Here is a 27470-nt window from a genome sequence, read left to right as displayed (position 1 = left end):
ATCTAGTAATATATATATAGCGATTTGTATATTAAGGTACTTTATATTTTAAACTTAGACTTTAATCTTAGGTACTTAAGCCTACTACCCTAGCTAAGGGGCAGAGGTATATCGTAATCCTTTCTTTAAGGGAGGGTATTCGTCGTATACGTTATAAGTACTCGTAAGGCGACCGGCGCTATTGTCGAGGTTATAGCCGCTCCGTACTTCTATACTACTACCTATCCTTTATATATCCTCCTTCTCCGCTTTCGCGAAGGAAGGAGTCTTATATCGTCTACTAAAATATAAGGGGGGAACTTCTAAAGGTTCCGATCTCCCGCGGATAGTAGTAGTATAGACGTACGGGGTAGCATTAGGGGCAAAAAGGGCGGTAAACTATATAATTAGAGTAAAAGGTAGGGGGGCAAAAGAGGTAGTATTAAGTGCTCTATACTATTAGGCCTCGTATTCGTATTAAAGGTCCTTCCGGAGGTACTAGTAGTCGGTGTCTTCCTAATCCTCCGACCTATATACGAAGCTTAAGCTAGATATAGACTACACGTAACAGTGCGATATTCCCTACTATAACGTTATAAAAACCGCCTTTACTAGTAAACGTATAGTTATATACTATCTCTTATAGCTTAAGTTAGAGCGTTTCTAAGCTAGTATAAAGCAAATTAACGGATAGTATAGATAACGAGATAGTTATAAGTAGATAGCTAGTATTTAATAATAGGAAAGTACTTACTAGAGATAGTGCCGTCTAGTAAGCTACTACTCCGGTACGAGGCTATATAGTAGACGGCTTAGGGGTAAGTATATTATAATAGGAGAAGTAGGAAGATAGCTTATTACTAGGCTATAGTAAGGATATAATAGTATATAGCGAAGAGTATATTATAGTAGCTATATTAACTATATAAGAGATATAAGGGCGGTATAAGAAGCTAATAAGCTACGTAGTAGGGCAGACCGGAAAAGTAGGAAAAGGATAAAATAAGATAGTCTTTAATATAATAGGTCGACGGACCTAGGCTAATAGCTAAGTCTAGTTAATAGAAGTTGATTGCGTGTTTAATATTGTAGGCAATGCTAATGTGTTAATCCGCATAAAGCTGCATGTTACGGGAACGAGAAAAGGGCGCTAAGGAGAACCGCTCCTACCTAATACGGAATTCCACTTCACCGCCTTTCGAAAGCAGAGACTCGATCCTTTAAGATAACATGACTTAAGGATTGCGCTGCGTTGATTCTGTCGTGGACTGCGAAACGCGAAGAGCATGTCGGGATCGCAATTCGACGCGCCCGTTGAATATATAGGGTATACAGCGTTCGGCGATAGCCCTCGTTCGCAGCCGTGCTTATGGTTCTGTGGCGCTTTGCGCACTACAGTAAAACGCACCCATTTATATGTTCAGCCGCAAAGCAAGCCCACGGGGAGTCCCCCGGGGAACTAGAAGCTGAAAGCAACCTCCCACATCTTGATCAACAAAAAGGCACTCGGCCAGTTCTGGGACTCCTTCTTCCAGGCTGCTCTTAAAAAGTCGAGGCTCCAGACACAGAGCAGTCATAATTCTGAACTCGCACCAACGACTCAGCATACATCTGTGTATGGCAAATCTTCTTTGTTCGCCTTTTCCGTGCCATCAGTCCATAGGTGAGTCAATCCCCTGGCCAGATCTGCTGACGTTCACCCTTTTCAAGTGCTACCGGGGCGTGAGATAAGGCAGAGCACTCAAATTTGTAGAAGTTGGGGATCAACGACCGTCTTGTACATTGATCACAAAAGAGAGTCGTCTTTGACTCCATTGTTCATATTCATCGCTTCGAACTTGGGCGCCGGAACAGATTGTACAACGGAGTGGGGACGTATCGATGACGAGGACATCAGATGTCATGGAAACGAAAGTGAGAGGAGGATGAAGATGTGAGGGCGAAGATGGAGAGGAGACATAAATCCGTGACCCAGCGTGGACTGCTACATTTTTGTATCTTGTCGCAGAGCTGAAGCAACGTTGACTTTCCCTCAAACCCAGAAGCATGTACAAGTCAGCCCTTAACCCTGGCCCGCTGCTCAATTCGCTGGGTGGTTGACTTGGTGAATCGTTCGCGGAAAAGTTGCGAGAGCCCTGTCGCTAACAGTTGTGTCCACAATTCGTCGTTGCGCCGCCCCACTTTCCCCCACCGCCACAGGAGTGAGCATTCGCACCGTTCCAGCACAGGCAGCTGAAGCATTCGTCTACGATGCCGTAGCCGCCCTTAGCGTGGCACCAACCCTCATCGTCGGACTCGTAGTCGGAATGGTCGATGAAGTTGCACGCCTGTTGGGTGGCCGACGGCAATCCATACCATCTATTCAGTGTATCGCTCCAGAGGCAGCACCGCTCTTTGTGAAACGACGTTCTTGCGAGGACGACGGAAACCGCCCCGAACAGATGGGCTAGAACGATTTTGCTGGGCATGGTGGCTGGATTGTGCAAGTATCGGATCGTAGGCAGGACCTAGGGCGGATGGTTGTTGATGGACGAAGGCTGCGGTCTGAGATGATTGTTAGAATAGCGGAGAGTGGAAGCAAGGGGCGGCAGAACGACACCGACCCGAAGTGAGGTAAAGCAAAGGCAGTGCACACGGCGCGACTGATGGTGGTATGAACAGAACTCGAGAGGAGCTTACCAAAGGTAATTATGTTTTCCCATTGAGGCCAACAACGACGTATCTGTGCCCTATTCTTGACTATCCACTCACGGACCTGTCAGAATGCCGTCCGCTTTTGTCGTTCGTATTTGCGAGGGGCCAGAACTCTTTGGCCCCTGTTGTTCCATGTCTTGACAGAGAGGCTGACAGCTTCAGAACAAATGAGACGAGGCCCCAGGTTGTGCATGGGTGCGATTCAATGAAAGTTTCCGCTCCTCCGACTGATCGCCGTGAGATGGATTCTTCCGTATCGCTACAGTCGCGGTGCGCATACGGTTGGGACAAAGTCTGCCCTATTGCCACTTATTCACATGTGAACGTATCGGAATATCCCTCGTCGTTGCAGGGTGAGGGAGCTCTCAGGTCACGAAATCAGGTGCCAGGTTGTGCACTGATACTCTAGCAAGGGACATCCTTCTCCCGACCTCTAGCATTTGAAGTCGAAACGCACTGTAATACCTTCGGATCAATGCCGGCTCGATATCGGTGTGCACACTGCTCGAATATTACCGCAGGATATGGACTGAATATCCCTCATCGTTGCAGGGTGAGGGAGCTCTTAGGTTATGGAATCAGGTGCCAGGTTGTGCACTAATACTCTAGCAAGGGACATCCTTCTCCCGACCTCTAGCATTTGAAGTCGAAACGCACTGTAATACCTTCGGATCAATGCCGGCTTGATATCGGTGTGCACACCGCTCGAATGTTACCGCAGGATATGGACTGAATATCCCTCATCGTTGCAGGGTAAGGGAGCTCTTAGGTCATAGAATCAGGTGCCAGGTTGTGCACTCTCCCGACCTCTAGCATTTGAAGTCAAAACGCACTGTAATACCTTCGGATCAATGCCGGCTTGATATCGGCGTGCACACCGCTCGAATGTTACCGCAGGATATGGAGTGATTGCCTTTTGGAGAACCTCCAAGCATGTAAGGACAGTGCTTCCTCCGAGGAGTTTGCCTGCTGTAAATAACCTCTGCAAGGAGGGACTTCGGTCGCGTAGAAGTCGCTAGCTTCTCCTGATGAGCATGGATTACTGCCCTCGAGATCTTGCATCGAATCACGCAGGACCGTAAAGATTCCTATACAATCCACTCTGCTCCTCGCAGACATTCAACCATGTAATAACGCTTGTACTCGAGGGAACACTAACAGACATCGGGAATGTGCTCAAGGCTGCAAAGAGGGCGTTCTTCCTTCGTTTCCACCCACTGGAGTATAATCCAGTGGAGAGCTACCTCCGCAACTGCAGCGTCTGATGTTCGAACGCATCGAAGTGCCGTCCAGTTAATCCTAGTCCAACACCACGGCCCGAAGTCTCTAGCGCGAAAACGAGAAGAGTATCTAAGTTTTGAGTTCCATTTCCGACTTCCCCAAGCTAGGGCAGAAACAAGGAACCGTCGATGCCTGCCTGAAGAATGTGGCGACACTCCCTTGGAAACTTTAGCGGGGAGACATCGTTTATGTCCCGGCAGGCATCAGACCGTTGTCCAAAGGTCGCCTGGTTGTACAACACACCACATCTCAAAGCATTGGACTAGATCGGATGCAATCTAGTTTACACCAGGAATTTACGAGAGGGATACCAGCGCTAAGGTGATCAACTTTCGTAAAAGAAGGCCTAGGGGGAACAAGAATGCACACCGACCGAGACAAGGACCTCCATACCTTACATCACGGAAAGCGCTCCGACTTGGCTTCATCCTGCACGTACTATTTCCTCGACACGAGTTCAGTCGTCGTGAGGCTCAAGTTCTAGGGCACAATGTGTCTCTCAGCCGTCTATGAACCGTTAGCTTATAAGCCCCAGCAAGGCTCTCGACATTCCCCGAGTGGTTCGTATGCAACCACTAGGATTGTGCTAGGAGTATTCATTTCGCCATAAACAACCGGGTTGTACAGTATGCTAGTAAAAGGCGTGCTTAGGCCGATCCGGGGGAGGGGGGCTATTCTAGGGTAAGGCGTACGGTCGTGAGAACCTCCGGATTTTAGGCGGTGGGCGTTCTCGTCTCGATCCATTCTAACAGACTTCTACCCATGCGGCGGAATTCCGGCGACTTATTGGGGTAGTAAATGGCAATAGATACGTCTGTTCTCCTGGCCGTGGTCAGACATAAATGATTGAAGGACCGCAGCTCTTGTGGAACAATCTCAACACCCAGAAACACCATCGCTTTCATCATCTTACGAAACATCATTGCCACTGCCATCCTGCCGAACAACATGCAGTTTACTCAGATTTCCCTGGCTTCGGCTGTGTTCTTCCTGTAAGGACCCCGTCTCCTCTGTCCCACTTCCGCTGACAACCTTTGTTTCGTAGCGGTACCATGACCGTCGTCAAAGGCGTCGCGCTCGCTGTGCCCGACTCTGACCAACCGACCTCGCCTCAACCCAAACCACCTGCGGGCCCGGACCCGAACTTCGTTTGGACGCCCCCTGAGTTCCCGGAGGACAAGCCCGAGGACGGGTACTGCAAATATACGGAGTGCGACGTAAACGGCGCATACGAGACGTGGCTTACGCAGGAAGTCTGCATCAATTCCGGATTCAATTACCAGTTGGAAGGCCATGTAAGTTGAATCTGCCTCATGGGAAGGACAGCATGCAGCTATCTAACAAACTATAGTGCTGGAACAACGCCGGGAGCTACATCGACTTTGACTTGTTCACAAGGAACTGTCAAGCCTATGCAAGAATGGGTTGGACCGAACCAACGCAGCTCGGTAAATACCATAGGTGGTACGACAGAAAGCACTATGCCAGCGAAGGTGTCTCAGCATTTTGTTTTCACTACTAAATGTTGATCCATATGTCGGAGTTTGCCGGCAGCAGGGCAAGAACATGGGCTGTTCAACACACCCCTAAGAGGAGGGTTGACTCTTTGCTTCAGATAGAATGATCAACAATCAACCAGGTAGAAGGAATGGAAGAACTCTTGATCTGCGCATGACATGATCCTCTCTTCTACGGCCTTAGGCACCAACAGACATCAAATATTTCTCAACAGGCCAACATAATGTACGCTTCACTTTTCTCCATCGTGCGACACTCGTCTCCTTGCACGCCCTTCTCACTCGTGTCTGCCGGCTTGCATTGCTGTTCACCGTCAGCGAGGCAGAGACATGGTAACGACTTCTGTCCATCGCGTCGCTACATCTTTGCGAGAGCAAATAGCATCCCGCCCCAGCTCCACGAGCTTCGAGGAGAACGGTGATTGTTTGCGGCGACGGCAAACGACGGCGACTGGAAGCTGTCAAGTGCATCGACCCGGAGATCTCCCCATCGTAGATCAGTGCGACGGCGCACGGTCTTCTAACAGTGGCACAAGCCGACGCTTGTGATGGAACCGTGAATGAGAGCTGGGTGTAGATACAGACTACATGGGCCCGGCATGAGCACAGCGACTGCCTCCGCAACCCTAGGGCACATGCCTAAGCCTGCCAAGCAGGGGCCGAGACTTCAGCAGGGACGACAAACGTGTGACAAGATTCGGGACCGACATGCTGGAGGGGCGCGAGTGCACCGGTTCTCGAACGATGTAGGGTACTCACCGAGTCACCGTATTGCGGTGAACCAACCGCGACCAATACAGTGGGTGGCAATCAAGACTGATCTCCCCCCCTCGCACAATCCGAGCACTCTACATTGCTATAACACGACAACAAGAATATTCAGTCGATACAAGAGTTGTACAAATGTATTTACTATACTACAAAGGAAGAATCGCAGAACTAGTGGGCTCCTCGCCCGCGCTAAGACTTCAGCCTTGATAGCGACCTATTGTGCAAGGTTAAGGTAGGGTGCAGGAGGCAGAAACTAGTGCCCGCCGCGTGACGCTCCGTCCCTTTCCTTGTCGTTAGGTTTTCGGCGGCACTACAATGGTCCAACATCGGGAAGATGTCTCCATGTGACCATTGCAGTCACCGAGTTGGAAAGTCGCGCTCACAAGTGTCAATCGCACCACTGACAGCGTCTGTTGCACCATGCGCAGCGTACATCGCACCACGTCAATGTGCTTGGAACGGCAAAAAAGTCCACACGAGGGCTGTTGTCATGGGAGAGCGACGGAGAATCCAAGGGTGGTGCAGGTATAGCTACAATCATGCCCCGGTGGACAACGGTGTGAAGGTTTCGATAGTCTTGCCCTACATGATGAACATGAACGTGATCGAAGAGGTTGTGAGAGTTGATGTGAACGGCAAGTGATCCAGATAGAATTCTACCACCAATATGCGCACAGCGATCGTGAGACTCTTGTCAGTTTAATCCCGCGGTTGACTTGCCAAAAAGAAGGCCCAGCACCCGATGTCTGGTATCTTGCACCTTGACCGAGCACAAATACCTCCGTGCCGCCTATGTTATTTCCTTCTTTCTTCCTCATCATCCGAAGCAACTCTCACAACCAACAGCCCAATTGTCTTCCCAAGATCTCGATCGTGCGTCGCTTCCAGCTCTTGTCCTACGCTCTCTGATTCCACGCTTCAGCCGCCATCCACCGACTACCACTCCAACTCAACGGACCACCTGCTACAACGGAAGAATCATGCGTTTTCTCCACGTTTTTCTCGGTGCTCTATGCCTCTCGTCGGGCGCTTGGGGCCTAGAGAGCTGCCCTCTCAACGAAACTCCCGCCGAAATTCTGCGTTGGCCCCGGCAACAGGAACTCCGCACTCCCGCCCCTATCCTCCACCACTCCCTGCTCCCGTCGGAGGTAGTTCCGCGGCGGGAACTGGGCATTGCCCCTGGGGTCTACACCAGAATCTGGCGGGACGACTACACCGATCCGTTCATCACGAGAGTCCGAATCGAGAACAATTCCGGGCGGCCATACAACCTGCGCATCATAGCGTTCGAGGAAAATGGCGAGGTGCACTGCCGTGGAACAGCCGAATGGTCAAGGGGAACTCGAGAATGGGAGGTGGACAGCACAGGCCGTGCTAAGATCTTTATCCAGCTCCTCGCTCTTGAATGAATATTGAATGGTCAACTTGAGGAAGCAGGCAGGGTCACGAGGTCGGAGGGAGATTGGACGAGTAACTTGGGAGAGCTCGATACGGGCTAGGAGGAAGAGGGTTTGAGAGACCGAGGACGTTCTGCTGTGTGATGGACAGCTCAACCTTGTTCTTTCCAGCAGTTCGCTCGGTTGCTTTTCTTTCCTTGGTCCGCTATTAGTGTAGTCGCTCATTAGTCTATATTCATGTCTTGAATTTTGGGGTCAATTTTCTTAAATTTCAGGTCTTGCTACACACATCCTGCCTCCTTCTCAATGCGCTCCACCACTTGCTTGCGGGGATTTCTTGTCACAGTGGCGGTAGTTTTTGGACCTAGCGTCGGGTCGTGGCGCTGGCGCGAGACTTCAAAACCACACCGAGCTGTTAGCGTTCTGAACCGGAGACAGCACAGATCTACTGTTCTGAAGCTTATCGTCGCCGTCTTGATCGCCAGCAATGTAGTTGGTTGGCAGTGCGCAAGGAACTCCACAATGCAGCCAGACTCCTCGAAGTAATTCACTAGGAATTCCATCGATAGTTGGGAACAGTTGAGGGTCATTCTCCTTCGTGACACGACGCACTGAACGGGTATTGATGCTTGGTAGACTGTCATGGCTACAAGATCAAATGAGGGCTCGGTCGCATATTCTGAATAGCGGCAAGGCCTCCGACTGAGAACAACCTGCCAGATCCGATGGCAATGGCGAACATGGAAGTCGATTCAACGGCAATCTGATTCACCCAAAAGCACCGAGTCTGTGCGCTGCAGCACATGTGCGATCGATCCGCTTCGGCAGCAGCTCCTTGCCAGTGCAGTACTACAATGGGTTCCTGCAGCCGCTCGTTTCTCCACTTCCACCCTTGTTAGTGCAAGGGCCCTTGGTTATCATTCACTGACACGGGCCGCAATACGAGGCTGTACGAGATTAAGCGAGCCAATGAAAGCGTGTTATCTGACCTCATCTATGATTACAAAGCAAAATCCGGGAAAGACTGGACGGCTGAGATTTTAGCTTAACTTCGAACACTCACAACTCCACAACCACCATCACTACCATCACGAAACCGCTCCTATTCGAATCAGCGGCATCAATAGCCCGTGTGGCGACCCTCACGAGCGATCACCTTCTCGCAACGCGATCTGAACGAGCCCGTAATTCGACCAATCTCAGCCGGAGTCAGAGCATCCCACACCTCTTGAATCTGCTGTCTAAGCACCACATTCGACGACGGCAACGGATACTAATGATTGAGGCGCCATTTCATCATGGCCCATGCGTTCTCAATTGGATTGAGGTCTGGGGAGTTCGCTGGCCACACGTCAAGAGCATGAGGAACCCCGAGGATATCCAGCTGGCTACGGAAGGCAGCTGCTTTGTGAACACCTGCACCATCAAGACACAGCATTGGCAATGGTGCAGCTGGCACTTGGGCATCCTCAGCGTCGTCGTCTTGAGGTGTAGGAGTTCCAGGAGTAGTAGCACGAGCTGGTGAGTGTCCTGGCCAGCATGGGAAGGCTCCTTCATCGACGAACCAGTCGTTGTTGTCACGCATGCCAGCAGCAGATTCTTCAGCCTCTACGTCCACGATCTCACGCCAGAAACGATGAAGCTCTGGCAACACGTGCTCGGCCATGCCTGCGGCGGTGATGTTGCCCCATGCTGGCTCCCAGAAGATGATCCTTGACTTCTTGTTGCCACTAATCAATGCGAAGACGAACTGGCTCTTGATGCGGCGATATCGTGGCCCAAGGCAGTCTGGATCGAACGCCTTATTAGCACGACGATTGACGAGCACCTTGCTGCTGCCACCCTTGCCAAAGGCGGCTCTATCGCCAAACAAGAAGGTGCGGCCATTGTCGAGATGATTCAAGCACCACTAGCCAAACTGAGGCCTCAAGTCCAAGCCGTCTGCGTCAAGGAATGGTGCTCGGCGAGCTACGCGCTTCCAGTATCTACGCTTATTGAGCCGTCGTCGAATGGTGTTGACAGAGCATGCTAGCTCGAGCCTCTCTTTAATCTGTTAGTAGGTCGCTCGACGTCCTTCCACGCCGCTGGTAACATATTCGATGATCCTGTTAGCCACAGGGGTGCCAAACTAACGCAGTCCATGAAGGACGTAACGAGCACCGGCTGGTGTGGCTGCCTCGGCGGCAATGGTCTGAACGGTGCTGTATAGCTCACCAAGAGCAGCTGCATCTTGTCAGCTGTTGTATTACGCTCATACCATTCACAGGCACTCACCGGCAATGCGATGCAACGTCCAACCGGCCACTCGTTTAAGGGTCTTGATCCTCGTGCGAATGGCGTACGGAAGGAGGCCACGACCACGCGGCTGCTCGTCCACCACCTCCGGCTCGAAGAACGAACGAGGAGTTACTGGCTCCGTATCCGGAGCTGGCTATAGCAGTGTGCGACGACCGACCATGCTATTGGCAAGGACTGGACGATGGCCAACAACACGACGGTGAGGAAGGGGGTAGACGGCCGGTGCGAAGGCGTCGGAGCTGCTGGAGCTTGCGAACGAGTGGTTTGGATTGACATACGGCATGGTAACAACGAAGACAATGGAAGGGATGGATATACTGCTCTACACCAAATCTGCGCCCTATATATATGCTACCAGCCCACCACCTGTCGCCCTCAGTGCAGCAGCGCAGTGGAGCTGAATCTCCGTGATCTCCGTGGAAGCGCTGTCAAAACTGACAGCTCTACCATAACAACGACGAACTCGCCCTTTATATGACAGATCACACACGCTATTGAGCAGCAACATGAAGCTATCAAACAGCGACATGAAGCCATTGAGCTACACACCAGCTACTGCACACTAAGGTGAGGTTACTGCCATCGCTCCACGCACCGACCTTCCGATATCTAGCATGTTGGTGATCACTGCAGAAGCGAGTGTTTAAGAGCCCTGCAACCGCTTAACCGAGCCATGGCACCATGCCGGCGACGATGGCACCATGCCGGTTAATTACAACACCCTTGCGGCCCTCACAAGCGACAACATAACCACCAATCGATTCGACAACGAGCCCTTGTAACAGCCCTTGCAACAGCAGCCAAAGGAGGTTAGTAACGAGCGGCTGTGGCAATGGACTGTACCGAGATCGGATTGCATGAACACCTTCATTTACCGACCGAGGAGGAATGGATCATCCCTGCACCCACACGTGCTCATTTCGACCCCGGACATTCCTCCGAACCCATCCGACAACATCGAATATGAGCAGGGACGAGTTGCTGAGGGGAGTGTATCGGTTTGAAGACCTTCATATGCCTATGTATGTTGACCGCATCAAAATCCTCCCTTCTCGAATTGACTTCTCGTCCTCTCCACAACTTCCATCGGCAGGACAAATACCGGATGAACAGGCCGCACAGCATCAACCTCATCAAAAGCCCAAGCCTTCCTCTCTTCCGCGGTAGCCGGTTTTGCAGTCCACTGGAATGCAGACACCAACCGCCCGGTCACTTCATCCTGGGTCTCGCCCTTCACATCGTAGAAGAAGTGGTTCTGAGCAGCGCTCAATCCAGCGAGCGAGTAACAGGTATGATACGCATCCGGCCTCGTCGATGGCTTATCGCGCATGCCTCCCCTTTTACCTTCCTGCTGGCCGCAGCAGAGCAAGTATCGGATCAGCCCCTCGCGACTCCACAGATCTGTCGTTCTACCCTCGTGCTTTGGCCCGGCCAGCGCAGCTTGTATGAGCGCCCAGCATCCACCGACCCAGTGACTGTAGCACGCATCGACCAGCTTGTTCGCTCGGCCTGCGAATCCTCCTTCGGGACTGGTCTGGATGCCCGTCAACCACGAAAGCAGAGTGGTAGTATTGAGGTACTTCGGTATACTGATGTGCGGCGCATCCAGAATGCTGAGACATGCCAACGCACAGAAAGCGTACGCTCCGTGGGCTTCGTTATTCGGTGCACCCGCGATTCCACCCTCGTAAGTCTGGCATTTGCCCACCCACTCTCCCAATCTATCCGTGAAGGACGTCAGTCCAGCTTTCCGAGCCGGTGCATCTGGTGGGAGCTCAAGAGGAAGGTTAAGAAGTGTGATTGCTGTCATGGCGCAGTACGCGCCTCGAATGTCTTCCTCGGCGCCGATCGCCATGCGGAAACCACCATCGTCTTGCTTGACCGAGCCGAGAAAGTGCCACATTGCTTTACGATCGACCATTTCTAGACCGTCCACTGCAGCGAGCGCGAGGAGACAGGCGTATGTGCCCGCGCAATGGCTATACTGTCCATGCCCTCCGCCGAAACCTCCAGTCGGGTTCTGCAGTGGTCGTAGCGTTTCGATCAAGCGTTGTTTGTACTCTGTGACGTCCTCGTCGAGGAAGGTGAGGCCCGCCATGACCCAGTAGAAAAGCCATGGTCGGCTGGCGTCCATGAGGACGTAGCCAGACGGTAAAGATCCGACATTAGCTCTCAGGAAGGAAGCATGCTTCTCGCGATTGAGATGTGGAATTTTGTGGCTGTTGAGAGGTAGTTCGAGAGATTCTTCTCCCAGAAGTAACGGAAGACACTCCCTCGTTGTCTTGAGCTGTTGCTCGGTGGTCGTTGTGATCAGCTCCTCGTCGCGGAAGAGGTTGAAGATGGCCGGTTGGAGCCACAGGGGTAGTTGTGTTGGTTTTGCTTGAAGATGTTTTCCGGGAAAAGGTATGCCGGAGAAGTCGTCCTGTGCTTCGTCGCTACTCTCGTCGACGTCTTCGAAGTTCTCATCTTGGTCGTCTGAGGGAAGCTCCTCGATACGAGCGCCGTCTCTCAGGAGTTCATCGAGCGTGTCCTCTGCATCATCTCGGTATGTCGTCATGTTGATGGTCTCAACAAATGTTCTTCACTCTGACTTCGTTGTGATGAAGAAGATGCTGGAAACACGATTCTGCAGGAGATGAAATGATCAAACAAAGGCGGGCTCCATTTGGTTCCTCTCCAAGCAATTCTTAGTATTGTTGTAAAGGCATGCTGCCCCAGACAAGGATCGCCGTTCGAGGGGATAAGTGCATGCCAGCCTCACGTGCACATCCGTCAAAGATAGTGGAATTTTTGTGATACACGCTTGCCAAATGGAGAAGGATCGATGGCTACCTCCGGGGGGCCGCTCAAAGTGCGCCAGCCCTAATACGACTTTGGGATCGACGATCGGATTTTGGTGGGGTTCACTACTAAAACAACGCGTTGTTGCCCACATTAGTATCGTTAGTAGCAATGTAAATATATTAGTGAAAACTATGTTTATGGCTCGGCGCGTTTAAAGGTGTTGTTAATCGCTCTCGCTGTCGCTCTTAACGTGTAGGTAGTTATTAAACTTGTTGTTACCACTGTTCAGAGCTATGCGCTCTGCAAGGTCTATATAGTCCGCTGCCCTCGTGATTCTGCTGCAGATATAGTCTATTTTACGCCCTTACTAGACCTTCGTAACCTTGTCGTAAGTATAAGCAATAGTAGCTGCGTTGTTAGTAGTTATCGTGTATTTCTAGTCCCTAAGGAGCACCTCTTTATAGTGGTGAACGCTCTTAATTAGATGTAGGTCTAGTGAGTTTAGTAGCTACTACTTAATAAACTAGATAGCTATGTCTTTAATGTAAGGAGCTAGCAGTCGTCGTGCTTTTGCATAGCTACTAAGGTTGTCTTTAGTGATTATTACCGTCCTTCTAGGGCACTCCTTCTTTAATTAAAGGTAATAGGGAAACAATAGCTCTATATAAATGAACACCGCGTACTATGCGAAGTCTATGCTACTACGTTTGTTAGCTCTTACGAACTCGGTCGCTAAAGGCTATATTATCGTAGGTGAGATCTTAGCTCTGCGTTAACCGGTACTAGTGCCCCTTGCACCTTAAGAACGAGCAAGACGACGAGCGGCATTGTCCTCGTCTCGTTCGCGCTGTGCCTTACTTAAGCGGCGGTGTTTACGAGTGCCCTTAATAAGAGCGCGTAAACAAGAGTTCTGTGCCCTCCTGTCTAGCTACTCTACCAGCTTCTTTATCTCCTTTTTAACGTGCTCTAAGGTGTCCTGTGTCTCTAGTATCTACATCTTTATCGGTCTCTTAACAACGTTGCTAATGTGCTCGCTGGCCGCGGCCTACTGCATAAGAACGACCGCGACCTTCTCGTTGTTACCGTAGGGCTGCTCTCCTTCGAGGCATAAGATGTGCGTGTTTAGTAAGCCTCCGAGGAGCAGCTTCTTCTCGTCGACTGTAATAAAGAGCGGTAGCAGTAGCAGCTAAGCGAGCTTAGTAGTAAGGTATTCGTAGTAATCGAGGCGGTCGTCCTTGTTCGGTTGTAAGAGGTGTTGCTTGCGTAGTGAACGTCTGCGAACGATCTTCTTCTAGCGGCGGTTAATGTTACCGGCAACGTGTCGCTTGTTACGGAGGACATTAAGGACCTGTTAATTGCTTAGAAACTATATGCTATGCTAATCTACCGGTCTTGCATTGCTATCGATCTAACTAAGAGGTTGACGCTGCTTTAATAGTCGACTAAAACTATAAGGAAGCTTGTTCCTTAAGACCTCTTCCTTCGTAATCTTGCCTACGTTTATCGCATCTTAAATGCCTCTGTTAGCTGCTATAGTCTGCTTAAGACGAGGGTAGATGTCGTTAATAGCCTCTCGGACGATGCGTAAGAGTAAGGAGCCGGGCTTAACTCGCGCTAGAAGTCCTCGCTTTAGTGCTAGTATTCGTAGATCGAGTTTAGTGCATTTAAGGGTGTTGTCTGCGTTCTTCTTAGCTAGTATCTCTTGCTACGTAAGTCCTGGGCACTCTGTAAAGATAGCCTTTAAGGTGCGTGTAATAGTGTAGTAGCATTTCTTTAATCTAGTGCTAATAGTTCTGTTTAATAAGCTAGCTCCGTAGAGCGTAAGAGTAGCACCTTTCTTAGTATGTATAAGGTGCTTATAGCTAGAAACTATCATAACGCGATAGTAGGATTAAAGGAGAAGACACTAAAGACTCGTTCACAATTTAGCACGTTTAATTGCATAGTGTGGTGGTAGTGTAATTAATTATCTAAGATGTTGTTGACACGAGAGCTGGAGTAAACAAGTGACGTAGTGGCGCACTTTGAGCGGGGGAACGGAGGTACTGCAGTGAGTGAATGCTTCCTCATGCAGGTTTGTGGTACAGTGATTGCAGGCGTTGGTTGTGAGGTAAGCGAAAATTTGTCCCACGACTTCTTCATGCTGTATCTGTTGTGATTGGACTTAAGCTGAGTAGAAGAAGACCTCTAATTAGCAGGTATATATTGTTATGCAGAGAGAATCTTAAGTATAAGATTCTTACTTTAGCTATCTGTATGTAGGAATGCCTTAGTACTAGTTACGTGCACTTTACTAATAGTTAGTCTAATAATCTATAACACTCCCCTATTAGTAGCTGCATTATTACGAGCTGTCTGTTACCTAAATATAGTAGGTATTTACCTACTACGTAGCTAATACTCGGCTTTAGCTTATTAAAAAGCATCTTCTTCTAGCTTTTTTATTCCTCTACTTTATAATTTACACCTCTTATCTATTTAGCTAATTTATTAGCTAATCTATTATCTATCCCTTATAGCTATTAATAACACAATCTATATTATTAGCTATAACTTTTAGAAGAAGAGTAGCTTTCTCTGTCCCTAGGAAAACCTTCTAGTAAGTTATCGATAAAGTAAGAGCTATTAGTAGTAGAGATCTCCTATAGATCTATAAAGATAGTTCTGTAGCATATTAGACTATGCATTAATTTATTAGAGGAGAGATAAATAGACACTATAATAGAGTAAATGTTAGGGCTTAGAGTCCCTTCTCTTTTATAGCTTGCTTTAATAGGTTTATAGCTAAGCTTAATAAGGATCTCCTTACTACAGACCTTATTAATATAATAATAGAGGAGCTGTATAACCTAAGGGAGTAGGCCTTCCTAGTAGAAAACTACCCTAGTCTAACAACTCCTAATCCTTAGGGATTTGTATTATACTATAACTAAACTCCTCTTAGCTAAATGTTAAGCTCTAATAAGGTAGAGATAAAGTAGTAGTTAGTAGCATAGTATCCTATATATGTTCTCCTTAAAATCCCTTCTTCCCTAATAGAAACTAATATTCTCCTAGGCTTTAAATTAAGATTCTAGGGGAATTAGCTTAGTCTTTTAGTAGTAGTCTAGGGGGGCAGGTTGCAGGTTCTAGGATATACTCTAATACTTTTAGGTTTTTATAGAAAAGTTTTCCTTTAGCTAGGTGTTTTTCTTATAGTTTCTTAAATGCTTTTGTAGAGGTATATAGTTGCCTCTTTTCCTTTATACAGATAAGAATAAAATAAGTATTCTAAGTGTTATGCTTCTTAGTTTTGTAACAAATAAAATAGTATAATTCTAGGGAGGGAATCCTTCTTAGGTAGGAATGCAGGTATTAAGGCATAAATTTAAGAGTAATTTCCCTCTTCTTATTAAGGGCTAGTTAGTCTAGTAATATAATTTCTAACTACAAATTAGAAGGTTACAAGTTTAATTCCTGTATTAGCCTCTCTTATATGTCTATATTAGCTGCCTAATATAGACACATAAGTATCTTTTTGCTAGATTTATAGATCTATATATTAGAGGATAGTATTTAGGGATTTTAGTTTTGTTAGACAGTCTATAAGCTATATGTCTATCTTTATAAACTCTACCTTAATACTCCCCTTGTTATATTGCTCTCTATAGTAATAGTTCCTAAGAGAGACATATCTTAATCTTTTAGAGTTAGCATAGTTTTCTATAAGGCTAATAGCTAATTAATTGTCTACTTTAATAAGGATAGTAGAAATGCTTTTAGCCTAGGTAAAGGGCTAGAGCTTATTAATAAGATTCCTTACCTAATTTACTTCTCTTATTACCTTAGTAAGAGAGAGGTACTTTACCTTAGTGCTAGATAGTACTACTTCTTTCTATAGTTAAGATCTCTAGATAACTAGGCCTCCTATAATTTTAAAGAGCATTCCTAAGGTAGACCTAGATATACTAGGATTACTAACAAAGTTAGAGTCTAAGAATGCTTTAATCTAAATTTGCTCCTTAGTTTTCCTATATATAAGGCACTTATTAATTATACCTGCAACATATCTCTAGATATGTTTAGCTACCTAAATATATAAAGGTCCTAGGTTCTAAAGGAACCTTGCATAGTAGTTAATAGCAAAACTAATATCTAGTCTAGTATAGTTTAACAGATATTGCAGTTCCCTAATAATCTTATTAAAGAGATTATAGTCCTCCTTTGTTCCCTTATCCTAGAGGGGTTTAAGGAGGGTGTTAAGGGGGTACTTAATACTCTTTGCATTATTAAGACTATATCCTTAAAGTTTGTCTCTAGAATAGTGTTCCTAAGAGACAGATATAGAGCTATCTTTCCCTTCCTTTAGGTAAAGTCTAAGAAAGATATTAGTATTAACAACCTTAATTATGTACTTCTGCTCTAATCCCTTAATTAGTTTGTTAATTTTATAGTCTAACTGTCTAAAGATCTAGAAGTTATCTATATAAAGGAGAATAAGGATGCCTTTCCCTTAAAAGAGGTAAGCATTGCTAACAGTTCTTGTTAGACTAAGCTTTTAAAGAGTATCTATAGTATTATAGTACTAGAGAGCAGCTGCCTGCTTAAGCCTATATAGTCCTTTCTTAATATATATAATATACTTATAGGTATCTTTCTTAAAGAGATAAGCTCCCTCTAGTAGCTTAATAAAGATCTGCTTATCTAGGTTTAGATTTAGGAATACAGTCTTAATATTAACTTATCTCCTCTTCTAGCTAAAGTTAACTAAGAGGGATAGAAGTATTCTCCCTATTATAGCTCTTAGGGTAGGAGCAAAGGTATTAATATAGTTAAGTCCCTTCCTTTATATAAATCCCCTAGCTATCTATCTAGCCTTATACTTCTCTATAGTTCTATTTAGGAGTACCTTAATCTTAAAGACCTATTTCCCTATAAGAGGGACTCTCCCCTTAGGGAGGGTGCTAATAAGTTTCTATTTAAGGCATCCTATAGACTTAAGTAACTTAGCTTCCTTAATAATAGCTTTCTCCTATTCCTTATAGTTAGATCTAGAGAGAGCTTCCTTAACTATCTTAGGATTAGATAGATTAGGATTTGTTGCTTTAAGTCCTATCTTCTAGATCTTACTATAGTCTTTTCTTATAACTAATCTTCTACTTCTTAAGAGTCTAAATATGCCTAAGCTTTTAGGACTTGCTTTATTGCCTAATTTCTTAGGTCTCTTAGGGCTTCTCCCTACTTTCCTCTTTCCTATAATATAAATGTCTAAGAAGGGAGTTATAGTATAATCTTAAAGGTCTTCCCTTTTAGGGCAATTCTCTGCTAATACTTAATATTATAGCTATGTTAATAAGGTATTAGCTTGCTCCTAGAATCCCTTAGGACTTCCTTAGAATCCCTTAGGACTTCCTGTTTCCTTAGAAATATGCTCCCCCTAAGCTAGCTAGGAGGCTTCTTTATACTTAGTAGCCTCTAGCTAATTAGGCTTAGACTACTTATATTAGTTATCCTAGGACTATATATCCTAACCTAATATTTGCTCCCCCTAAGATGTTAAAAGGGAGGCTTAGTTTCTCTCTCTCTATATAGTATTAAATATGTTCTCTACTTCTTAAAGATAAGAAGTAGTAAGAGGTTAGGCATCTTGCCCTTAGACATCCTAGCCCTAATCTTAATCCTTAGTATAGATAGTATAGACTTCCTATTCTATAGTAATAGGTTATATTAGTTATAGGAAACTCTCCCCTTAGAAGTCTAGGGTAGTAGGTATTATGCTATATACCTTATCCTTATTATATATTATATAAGGAGAGGTTATAATCTTATACTAAAACCTAGTAAGGGTAGATAGTTTAAACTTCTAAACTATATAGTTAGTTAAAGTGTTCTCCTAGAATCCTAGATTCTAGTATTTCTCTGCTCTAAGATAGAACTTCTATAAATTAGGTCTCCTCTAATTATATAGATATGCTCTATATCTAAATCTCCTAACCTTTGTTAGATTAATATATAGAGTTCTAGTATTAAGATCTTAATTAAATTCCTAAAGAGGAATCTTATTAGTTAACAGGTATACTAGCCTGTTAGTAAGGAAGATTATATATATAACTGCAAAACTCTAGAGAGGGAGAGGTAGGCTAGAGTTAATTATTATTACTCTTGCCTTATTAAGGATAACCTTATTAGATAATTCTGCAATTCTATTCTACTTAGGAGTATAGGGAGCTAAGAAATCCTATTTTAGTCCCTTATTCTCTATAAATGTAATTAGATTATTATTATTAAACTCTCCTCCTCTATCTAAGAACTAGATCTTAACTATCTTTTTATACTAGTTAAATGTCTTAGTAGTCTATTTCTTAATAATTTGTGCAGCTTATAATTTAAGCTTACAGAAGATAGCTTATCTCCTTCTTAACTTTATATTAGTAATTATAAGGATGTACTTATATCTAAAGATATCTAATAGAAAGATTAGTCCTATAATGTTAATATAGACCTTATCTAATAAGGATTAAGGTATTAGTCTCGGAGTTCTTAATACTACTCTCTATAACCTTACAAGCTTGTATAGCTTATAGTACTTAAGTGTAGATATGTTAATTTACTTAAGTCCTTAGACTTAAGCCTTTATTGCACTAAGAATCTTATTCCCTATATAGCCTAGTCTCTAATACTATCTTGTTATATTAGCCTTAGGCATAGCAAAGGCTAGATAGGATATATTCCTATTAGTTATAGAAGCAACTTTAGTACTTCCCTTAGGGAGAGAGATAGTTGCATTCTAGAGGATTAGAACATTATAAGTAGACTAAACCTTGCCTATCTTCTTATTATTCCTTAGAATATATAAAGATAGCCTATCTAGGTAGACCTTGCACTTTAGCTAGAGAGTCTCTACTAAGATAAGGTTGTAATTAGAGTTAGGAGAGTATAATACATCTTATAAGGTAATATTTAACTTATTCCCCTTGTACTTTATTATAATTCTTACACTTCCTAAGTATATAACTATGCTTTGTCTAATAGCTTAAAAGAACCTAATTAGGGTTTCTAGGGGTTTAAGGTTTAAGAACTAGGACTTGTTATTAAAGAAGTAGTATAATATACTAGAATCCTAGATAATAGTATTACTCCTTTATATTCTAGCGGTAGCAATTGCTGCTCTTATAAATAAGCTATTTAAATTAGAGCCTAAGCCTATATTAGAAGAGGAGATAGGCTTAATTACTATAATACCCTTTCCTCCCTTCTTATTATATCTCTTACTCTTATCTTAGGACTTCTTCTTATCCTTATTAGATCCTCCTTTTCCTCTATATACCTAGGACTTTAGGGCCTTATTAGGGTACTTCTTAAAGTAATCTGCATTTATATAGATATAATAGGTATACTTAGTATACTAATTATTATCTACTATAGCACCCCTAAATCCTCCTGCTGTCCTCTATGTCTATAAAGGAGGTTCCTTAATTAATAAGGTAATTAGCTCTTTAAGAGTTATGTTCTTAATATAATAGGATTATTTCTAGCTTCTTAGGTATTCTAGATAGTAGAGGCCCTAGATAAAGAATAGCCTAATCTGCTTATTACTAAAGGTAAGCTTTAAGACTAGAATGTTCTTAGACCTAGAGTATTACTCTATTATAGAGATATACTTATAATACTACTTCTAGAAGTCCTTATAGTACTTCTAAATATTTGTTCCTTAGATCTTAATATTACTAATTCTAAGAATCCTTAGGCTGTTATAAATGTTTATAGTTATAACAGGCCTATAGGTAGCTATAATAGTATTATATAGTTCCTTAGCTATCTTCTCTATATCCCTAAAGTTAGGCCTTAGAGATTAGTTAATCCTTTTGCTAATAATCCTATATGTAATTAGGTCGTGCTTATACTAGACTTAGAGAGGAGTTAGTCTTAGTCTACTAGTTAGAATAGGTTCTGTTACTAAAGTATCCCCTCCTTCTTTTTAGGAAAGAGTTAGAGCCTAGGAGGATAAAGTAGTACTTTCCTTAGTTAGTAGAGAGGGATATCTAACTTTAATTCCTAGCTTTAGTTAGGCAGGGCACTAGGGAATGTTATAAAAGATATAGCCTAACACCTCCTTATCTATAAGGGCTACTTTAAGCATCCTTAACTAGTCTAAGAAGTTGCTTCCCTTTCTTAGGACTTTATTCTCCTTCGTAGTCTTAAACTTATTAGCCTATATTACGGCTGTTATTATAACTAGCTCTTTCTCGGCTCGCTAGTTAACTGTCTAAATAGTGTATAGTAAGGTTCTAGTAGCTACGCTTAGAACAGACAATTCTTCCTTAAGTATGTAGTAGTTACGCCGGGCTAATAACCTGTTATAATTAGACTTAAGCTAAGTAGAAGAAGACCTTTAATTAGCAGGTATATATTGTTATGCAGAGAGAATCTTAAGTATAAGATTTTTACTTTAGCTATCTATGTGTAGGAATGCCTTAGCACTAGTTACGTGCACTTCACTAATGGTCAGTCTGATAATCCACAACAGTATCTTCCAGGTTTCCTTGCTTCCATCACCATGTCGTATTGCACGACACGACCTGATCACATCTTGACTCGACTTCCCTCGCGAACCTTCTGCTTGCCTAGGAATTGAACGTTTCACGGTTCTTGAAACTTTGCTATATGAATGAGTGACCTCGCATCGTTATCAAGGCAAGAAGCGAGAGGTCGCTCCGGAGCGCTGTCTGTTCTCAGCATCTCCCCCGTGCTGCTTCCAGTGCATCATCATTGCCGGCCCAGCTTTTACTTACCCTTTTCCTGCACCTTCATCCCCTCCATCGACCTCTCATCCATCATCCCGACATCTTCTGACCGTCCTACGAGATGTCTCAAGATCAACGCCAATACGAGATCGTGGTCTTCGGAGCGACTGGATACACGGGAAAATATACCGCCGAGCACTTGACCACATATGCCCCGACAGACCTGAAATGGGCCATTGCTGGTCGGTCAGAGGCGAAACTGAAAGCCGTCGCTGACGAGATTCATTCCCTCAATCCAGACCGCCTCGCTCCAGGTATCGAGATTGCAGAACTCAACAAACAAGACCTGGTCAAGCTCGCGAAAACGACAAAGGTCCTCATATCCACTGTGGGTCCATATCACAAGTACGGAGCTTTCGCCTTCGAGGCTTGTGCCGAGAACGGAACTCACTACGTAGATTGCACGGGGGAGGTGCCTTGGGTGTACGACATGGTCGAAAAGTACGATGCTCTCGCGAAGAAGACTGGTGCCATCATGATTCCACAGAACGGCATGGAAAGTGCGCCGAGCGATATGATGTGCTGGATGCTCGTTAACCACATCCGTCAGACGTTGTCAGTTGGCACGGCTGAGATCCTGGATTCGGTTTATTCCTTGAAGGGTGCGCCGTCCGGCGGTACGCTCGATACACTCCTGACTTTATTCGACACCTACAGTCTATCTCATTTTGCGAAGAGCATGAATCCTTGGTCGCTGTCTGCCGTGGCACCACCTCAAGAGACCGCCGGCAAGCCTCTCCTCGAAAATATCACGGGTATTCGCACCGACTCAGACTTGGGCATCTTGACGGACAGTCTGCAAGGACCTAGCGACATTGTCATCGTTAATCGATCATGGAGTCTGTACGATGGAGGCAAATTCTACGGCCCAAAGTTCAAGATCAGCATCTACACCAAGGTCTCGAGCAACCTCCAGGCATTTTTGATGCATCTGGCTCTTACCCTGGGAACCGCAACCCTGCTTTTGCCTCCCGTGCGCTGGCTTCTGAAGAAATTCGTGTATCAGCCCGGACAGGGCCCCACGAAAGAGGAGACTACCAACGATCACTGCGAGTGGCGGGCAGTTGCCAACGCGGACGTGACGGATCCGAATGATCCCAAGCGTGCCTCTGGAACGATGGCTTACCACGGCTCGATGTACGCTTTGACCGCCGCCACGCTCTCAGAAGCCGCCATAACTCTCGCCCGTGACAAGACATTCGCTCATGAATTGGGTGGTGGCGTGCTGACTCCGGCGACGCTGGGTGCGCCGTACATGGAACGTCTACAAAAGGCCGGATTGAAGACTGAAGTCAAGACCATGCCCTGAGAGCGGTGTGGTGGTCTCGTGGTGGTTGACGGTGTGTCACTGACCGCCTATGCAGCCCCAAAGCATAACTAACTTGACTTATGCAGGCTATCCCGGCCCGGGGAAGAGATCAACAGCAACAATAATATTTTACCCGATCACAGCCCCTCCATAAGACAACACTTCCAGACCTTTCTTCCCGAGGAAGCGACAGATATCGAGATGTCTCTGCAAGTCTTAAATTCTCCTTTCCATGTCTTACACTCATTCCGGTTCGTTCATCAAAAGCATTTTACGTCCCAGATAAACAACATCTTTGCGTCTATGAATGCCATCACGCGACATCCATGTGCTTCGGAACATTCGTAATGTCGTACTCGTGCGGACATGTGGCAGTGACGCCGAATGTTTGCCTGCGCGACATCGATCCACATTTCCGGTGCGAACCACGCGGCTGCAAGATCACACAACCAACGAGCCGGTAGGTGGACCTTCTGACGGTGGACCATCCCACCACTCCTCGACGGCATTAACCCTCTCATGGCCCACAGATGCGTTGAATGCTTCAGTCGAGACGTGCTACCCGAGCAACACCTGACCACGACAGTGCGATTCAATCCGGCGCCGAATCAGCCGGGGGTCGGAGAAAGAAAGATTGCTGAGAATCGACTGAGTGGAGAGAGTACGAAGCAATACAATGCGATCAGACGATGGATTATGGCGATATCATCTCGGGCGTCCTTGAAAGGGCAGTCTGATCAGTCCTATCAGGAATGGGCCAGGACATATGCCGCCACGTCGCCGCCAACTCTCAAAGCCTCTCCGCATGACTCTCACCATCCCGAGCTTCAGGAATGTCACGACATACGAGCCACCGACAAGGCCAACGACTGAACTATGCAATGCCGCAGTGTTGGCATATCAGAAAGTGGAAGGCACCAGACTCCACAGCTCATCCGGTACTGTCGGCGCTGTTCGCTGCCACGAAAGCTTGCCTGGCAATATGGCGCAGCACGCAGCAGTCAAGTACTCATCCAGATCGAAGATACCATATATCGTGATGACTCAGCGATGAGGATCTCTCAGAATCTACAAACATCAACATCCCGACATCAAACGCCAGACATCAAGCATCAGGCACGATCGATTTCCTCCGATGTGCATCGCGTACTACCACGAATACATTTGCGGCCACAGCGAGCTCGACTACATGAACCAGCATTGCAGGTGCGTCTTGATCGTCGGACACTACGACTATCGAAAGCGACTGTGCACGCGGCGATGTGCTCCGGAAAATAGTTACCGAGAGGGACAGATCTCCGAGTTGGAAGGAGGGACGCTGGGTCGCCGGACGTCCGTGAGTCGGCCTTACTTCAGCGACGCGGTGGTTGGTGCGGAGGAAAATGTCGAAGACAACATATGCTCCCTATCTCCCCAGGACCGACCACGCCATCAATGCGAGCATCAAGCTCCCGGCTCTGGTAGGAGCCCGTACTGCCGATGACCTGCTGCGTCAAGCAGCACTTTGGACTCACGAATTTGGCATGTCCTTTTATCTTACCATTCAATTATTCATTTAAGCATGTCGTGCGAACTTTCTAAATATTCCGCTTACCTTTGGCACGCGAGAAACGAACGGCCTCGGTCTTTCCGATGATCGGCAAGAAATGACCCGCCTTTGCCGTTCCACAGCCCAATAGATCGACCCGGCTCTTTGACTCCACTTCCATCCTTTAAACTTTTGTGGGGTTTGGAGGAGCTCCGCCGCTATGCACATGACTAGGATGCTTCGAGTCGGTTGTCTGCGTCGATAAGTAGGAACGATGTATCCTAGACCGAGCTTCCTCATGCGCCGTCGAGCTTCGCGCGTGTACATTCTTTGACCCTGCCGCGTACTTCCTTCTTTACGCAACGAGAATATCTCGTCCAGCGTAGGAGCTTGATTCCATTTCTACCTCTACTGTCAACTCCATCTCTCCTCCAAACATGCCTTTCCTCGCAAAAGAACACTTTCCTCTGTCGAACAAGGACATCCTTTCATGGACATTCGACAATCTGAACTATGACTGGGACTCGCCCATTTACATCGATGCTCTCAATCCCAGCCGATCGATATCCGCACGCCAGGCGAGAACAATGGCTCGACAGCTAGCTGCTGGGTTGAAGAAGATCGGTCTGAAGAAGGGCGACTGTGTCTCCATCCACTCGGCGAACGACATCTACTACCCGATTTTCTTCCTCGGCGTTATCGCTGCTGGAGGCGTCTATGCCGGGACCAATCCAGGGTACACGATCCACGAGCTGGAACACACAACTCGCATAGCGAAGGTCAAGTTCATCTTCTCCCAACCAGAGCTGATGGACAACATTGTGAAGGCGGCAGACGCGAATGGCATCAAGAAAGAGAACTTGGTCGTTTTCAATCCGCATGGAGAGAAAGCACCTCCAGGCTTCCTTCAGTGGAAAGACCTTCTACAACACGGCGAGGTCGACTGGGAACGATTTGACGATTACGAAACCGCATATCAGACGGGAGCTGCCAGACTGTATTCTTCGGGCACGACCGGTCTCCCAAAAGCTGCCGAGCTCTCCCATCTCAACCTGACTGCACAGCACATGCTCGTGTACGAACACAACCCGAAGCCATACAAAGTGAGAAGGCTTTGTGCTCTGCCCATGTTCCATGCGGCCACGGCACCCAATATCTTCTGCACACCTCTCCGCAATGGCGAGCGATGTTATGTGCTCCCGAAATTCGATCTTGAGAAGTGGTTCTGGGCCCATGGGGAATACCAGATCACAGACTTTGGAGCCGTTCCCCCGATCGTGATCATGGCGATCAATAGCCCACTCAAGGATAAGTACAGCTTCAAGTCGGTCAAGGCAGGCCAGATTGGAGCTGCTCCGCTGGACAAAGGCCCTCAAGCACGGATGCAGGCACTTCTCGGAAAAGAGGCGCCGTTCACTCAAGTCTGGGTGAGTATGACCTGCTAGGCGATTCGGGACATCCTCGTGGGATATGTGCTGACGCATGAGACAGGGCATGACAGAGACGAGCTGCATCGCAACACGGCATAAGTACCCTAGCCACGACACGACCGGCAGCGTTGGTGTGCCGCTTGCAAATCTCGACCTGAAGTTGGTGGACGATGATGGCAAGGATATCTCGGATTATGGCGTTCGAGGAGAATTGTGTGTTCGGGGACCCACTGTCATCAAGGGCTACTACGACAACCCGGAAGCCAACGCAAGAGATTGGGACGAGGACAACTTCTTCCATACCGGAGACATTGGCTGGGTGGATCCAGATACCAAGCTTTACTACATCGTCGACCGGAAGAAGGAGCTCATCAAAGTCCGCGGCTTCCAGGTCGCTCCGCCAGAGCTCGAGGGAGTGCTACTGTCACATCCAGAGATTGTCGATGCAGCTGTGATTGGCGTGCCTGACCCTGTCCACGAAGGAGGGGAGCTGCCGCGTGCATACGTCGTTCGTCGGACGAAGGATGGCAAGCCGAGTAAAGAGGAGGTGGACAAGATGATTCAGGAGAAGCTCACGTCGTACAAGAAGTTGGCGGGCGGCATTGTTTTCGTGGCTACTATACCGAAGAATGCCAGTGGGAAGATCTTGAAGCGGATATTGAGAGATCAGGCGAAGGAGGAGATGGCTGGTCCAAAGTCGAAGCTGTAGATAACGAATTAAATCTCTTGACCTGTCATACATGCGTGTCTCCGTAAAAGGAAGGCACGGCACGCAACAAGTGAATAAGAATGTTCTTCAAGAACCTTGGAAGAAATCTGGAAGCTCACGCCACACCACAAATTTGTCAGCCACTAGCCTAAGGTCTAATAACTTTGACGTCTGGAGCTTGTGAAAGTCCGTTACATCTTCTACAAACGCACGATCAACCCTGGGCATCTTCTCGACACTCGACAGACAACTCGCGGCGACTTCAAAGAAATTGTTCTCTGATCCTCCCCCTCAGAGACTCATACCGCCGCCATGTCTCGCCATCATCCGTAAGTCTTCACCTTCCCGATCTCATTCACTCAGCTACTAACCCTCCGGTCCAGCGACCTCGTCATGTGCCGCAAAACCGCCGGCGTCTCCATCGGCCGCCTCTGCGACAAATGCGACGGCAAATGCCCCGTATGCGACTCCTACGTGCGCCCCACGACCCTGGTCCGGATCTGCGACGAATGCGCCTTTGGCAACTACCAGAACAAATGCGTCGTGTGCGGCGGCGAAGGAATCTCGGACGCGTTCTACTGCTTTGAGTGTACGAGACTGGAGAAGGATCGGGATGGGTGTCCGAAGATTATCAATCTGGGCAGTTCGAGGACGGATCTGTTTTATCAGAAGAAGAATTTTAGGAATCAATGAGGTGGGATGGGATTGCGAGGAATTTGGGACAATTGCAAAAGTGGACTGGTCGAGAGGTGATTTTTGATCGCTCTGAGTGTCCGTGATGGACATGGAGGACACACACGCTGGGACATGGCACGCGGAAAGTGCGTCCAGCAACGACACGGCTGGTTCAGACAAGCTCTTTGGCGCATATGAGGAGTCGCGCTGGCCAACGAGAGATCCCACGGCCAGATCCATGCCTCTACCCAGCCAAGAGACTTCTCTACCAGCTCAAAGCGGGCCCACTACATATCTGTCGAAAGCACAAAAGCC

General features: G+C 46.9%; 7 protein-coding genes across 7 annotated transcripts; 4 read left to right on the top strand and 3 right to left on the bottom strand.

Annotated features, from left to right (window-relative positions):
- Nucleotides 1–1929: 1929 nt before the first annotated feature.
- MYCGRDRAFT_108482 (uncharacterized protein) lies at nt 1930–2615 on the bottom strand (the record flags this gene model as incomplete). The annotated part of the gene is made up of 2 exons (XM_003853654.1): nt 1930–2523; nt 2583–2615. The coding sequence occupies one exon, from the start codon at nt 2445–2447 to the stop codon at nt 2121–2123; it is 327 nt and encodes a 108-aa protein (XP_003853702.1).
- A 2287-nt stretch (nt 2616–4902) lies between these two features.
- Nucleotides 4903–5476, top strand: MYCGRDRAFT_91471 (uncharacterized protein; the record flags this gene model as incomplete). The annotated part of the gene is made up of 3 exons (XM_003854510.1): nt 4903–4946; nt 5000–5249; nt 5306–5476. The coding sequence occupies 3 exons, from the start codon at nt 4903–4905 to the stop codon at nt 5474–5476; spliced, it is 465 nt and encodes a 154-aa protein (XP_003854558.1).
- A 3406-nt stretch (nt 5477–8882) lies between these two features.
- MYCGRDRAFT_79833 (uncharacterized protein) lies at nt 8883–9083 on the bottom strand (the record flags this gene model as incomplete). The annotated part of the gene is made up of 1 exon (XM_003853653.1): nt 8883–9083. One exon carries the CDS (start codon nt 9075–9077, stop codon nt 8913–8915), a length of 165 nt encoding a protein of 54 aa, XP_003853701.1.
- A 1890-nt stretch (nt 9084–10973) lies between these two features.
- MYCGRDRAFT_69467 (uncharacterized protein) lies at nt 10974–12687 on the bottom strand (the record flags this gene model as incomplete). The annotated part of the gene is made up of 2 exons (XM_003853652.1): nt 10974–11526; nt 11581–12687. The coding sequence occupies 2 exons, from the start codon at nt 12492–12494 to the stop codon at nt 10974–10976; spliced, it is 1467 nt and encodes a 488-aa protein (XP_003853700.1).
- Nucleotides 12688–21565: 8878 nt separating this feature from the next.
- On the top strand, nt 21566–22813 carry MYCGRDRAFT_39200 (uncharacterized protein; the record flags this gene model as incomplete). The annotated part of the gene is made up of 1 exon (XM_003854511.1): nt 21566–22813. One exon carries the CDS (start codon nt 21566–21568, stop codon nt 22811–22813), a length of 1248 nt encoding a protein of 415 aa, XP_003854559.1.
- Nucleotides 22814–24601: 1788 nt separating this feature from the next.
- On the top strand, nt 24602–26245 carry MYCGRDRAFT_103608 (uncharacterized protein; the record flags this gene model as incomplete). The annotated part of the gene is made up of 2 exons (XM_003854512.1): nt 24602–25768; nt 25833–26245. Coding segments are annotated over 2 exons (1401 nt in total), but the record flags the coding sequence as incomplete, so codon positions are not given.
- A 483-nt stretch (nt 26246–26728) lies between these two features.
- On the top strand, nt 26729–27378 carry MYCGRDRAFT_56362 (uncharacterized protein; the record flags this gene model as incomplete). The annotated part of the gene is made up of 2 exons (XM_003854513.1): nt 26729–26809; nt 26864–27378. 2 exons carry the CDS (start codon nt 26793–26795, stop codon nt 27171–27173), a joined length of 327 nt encoding a protein of 108 aa, XP_003854561.1.
- Between the last annotated feature and the right edge of the window lie 92 nt (nt 27379–27470).

Source organism: Zymoseptoria tritici, chromosome 3 (assembly GCF_000219625.1).
Source record: "Zymoseptoria tritici IPO323 chromosome 3, whole genome shotgun sequence".
Taxonomy (NCBI): domain Eukaryota; kingdom Fungi; phylum Ascomycota; class Dothideomycetes; order Mycosphaerellales; family Mycosphaerellaceae; genus Zymoseptoria; species Zymoseptoria tritici.
This window is presented reverse-complemented; position numbering and strand designations above follow the sequence as displayed.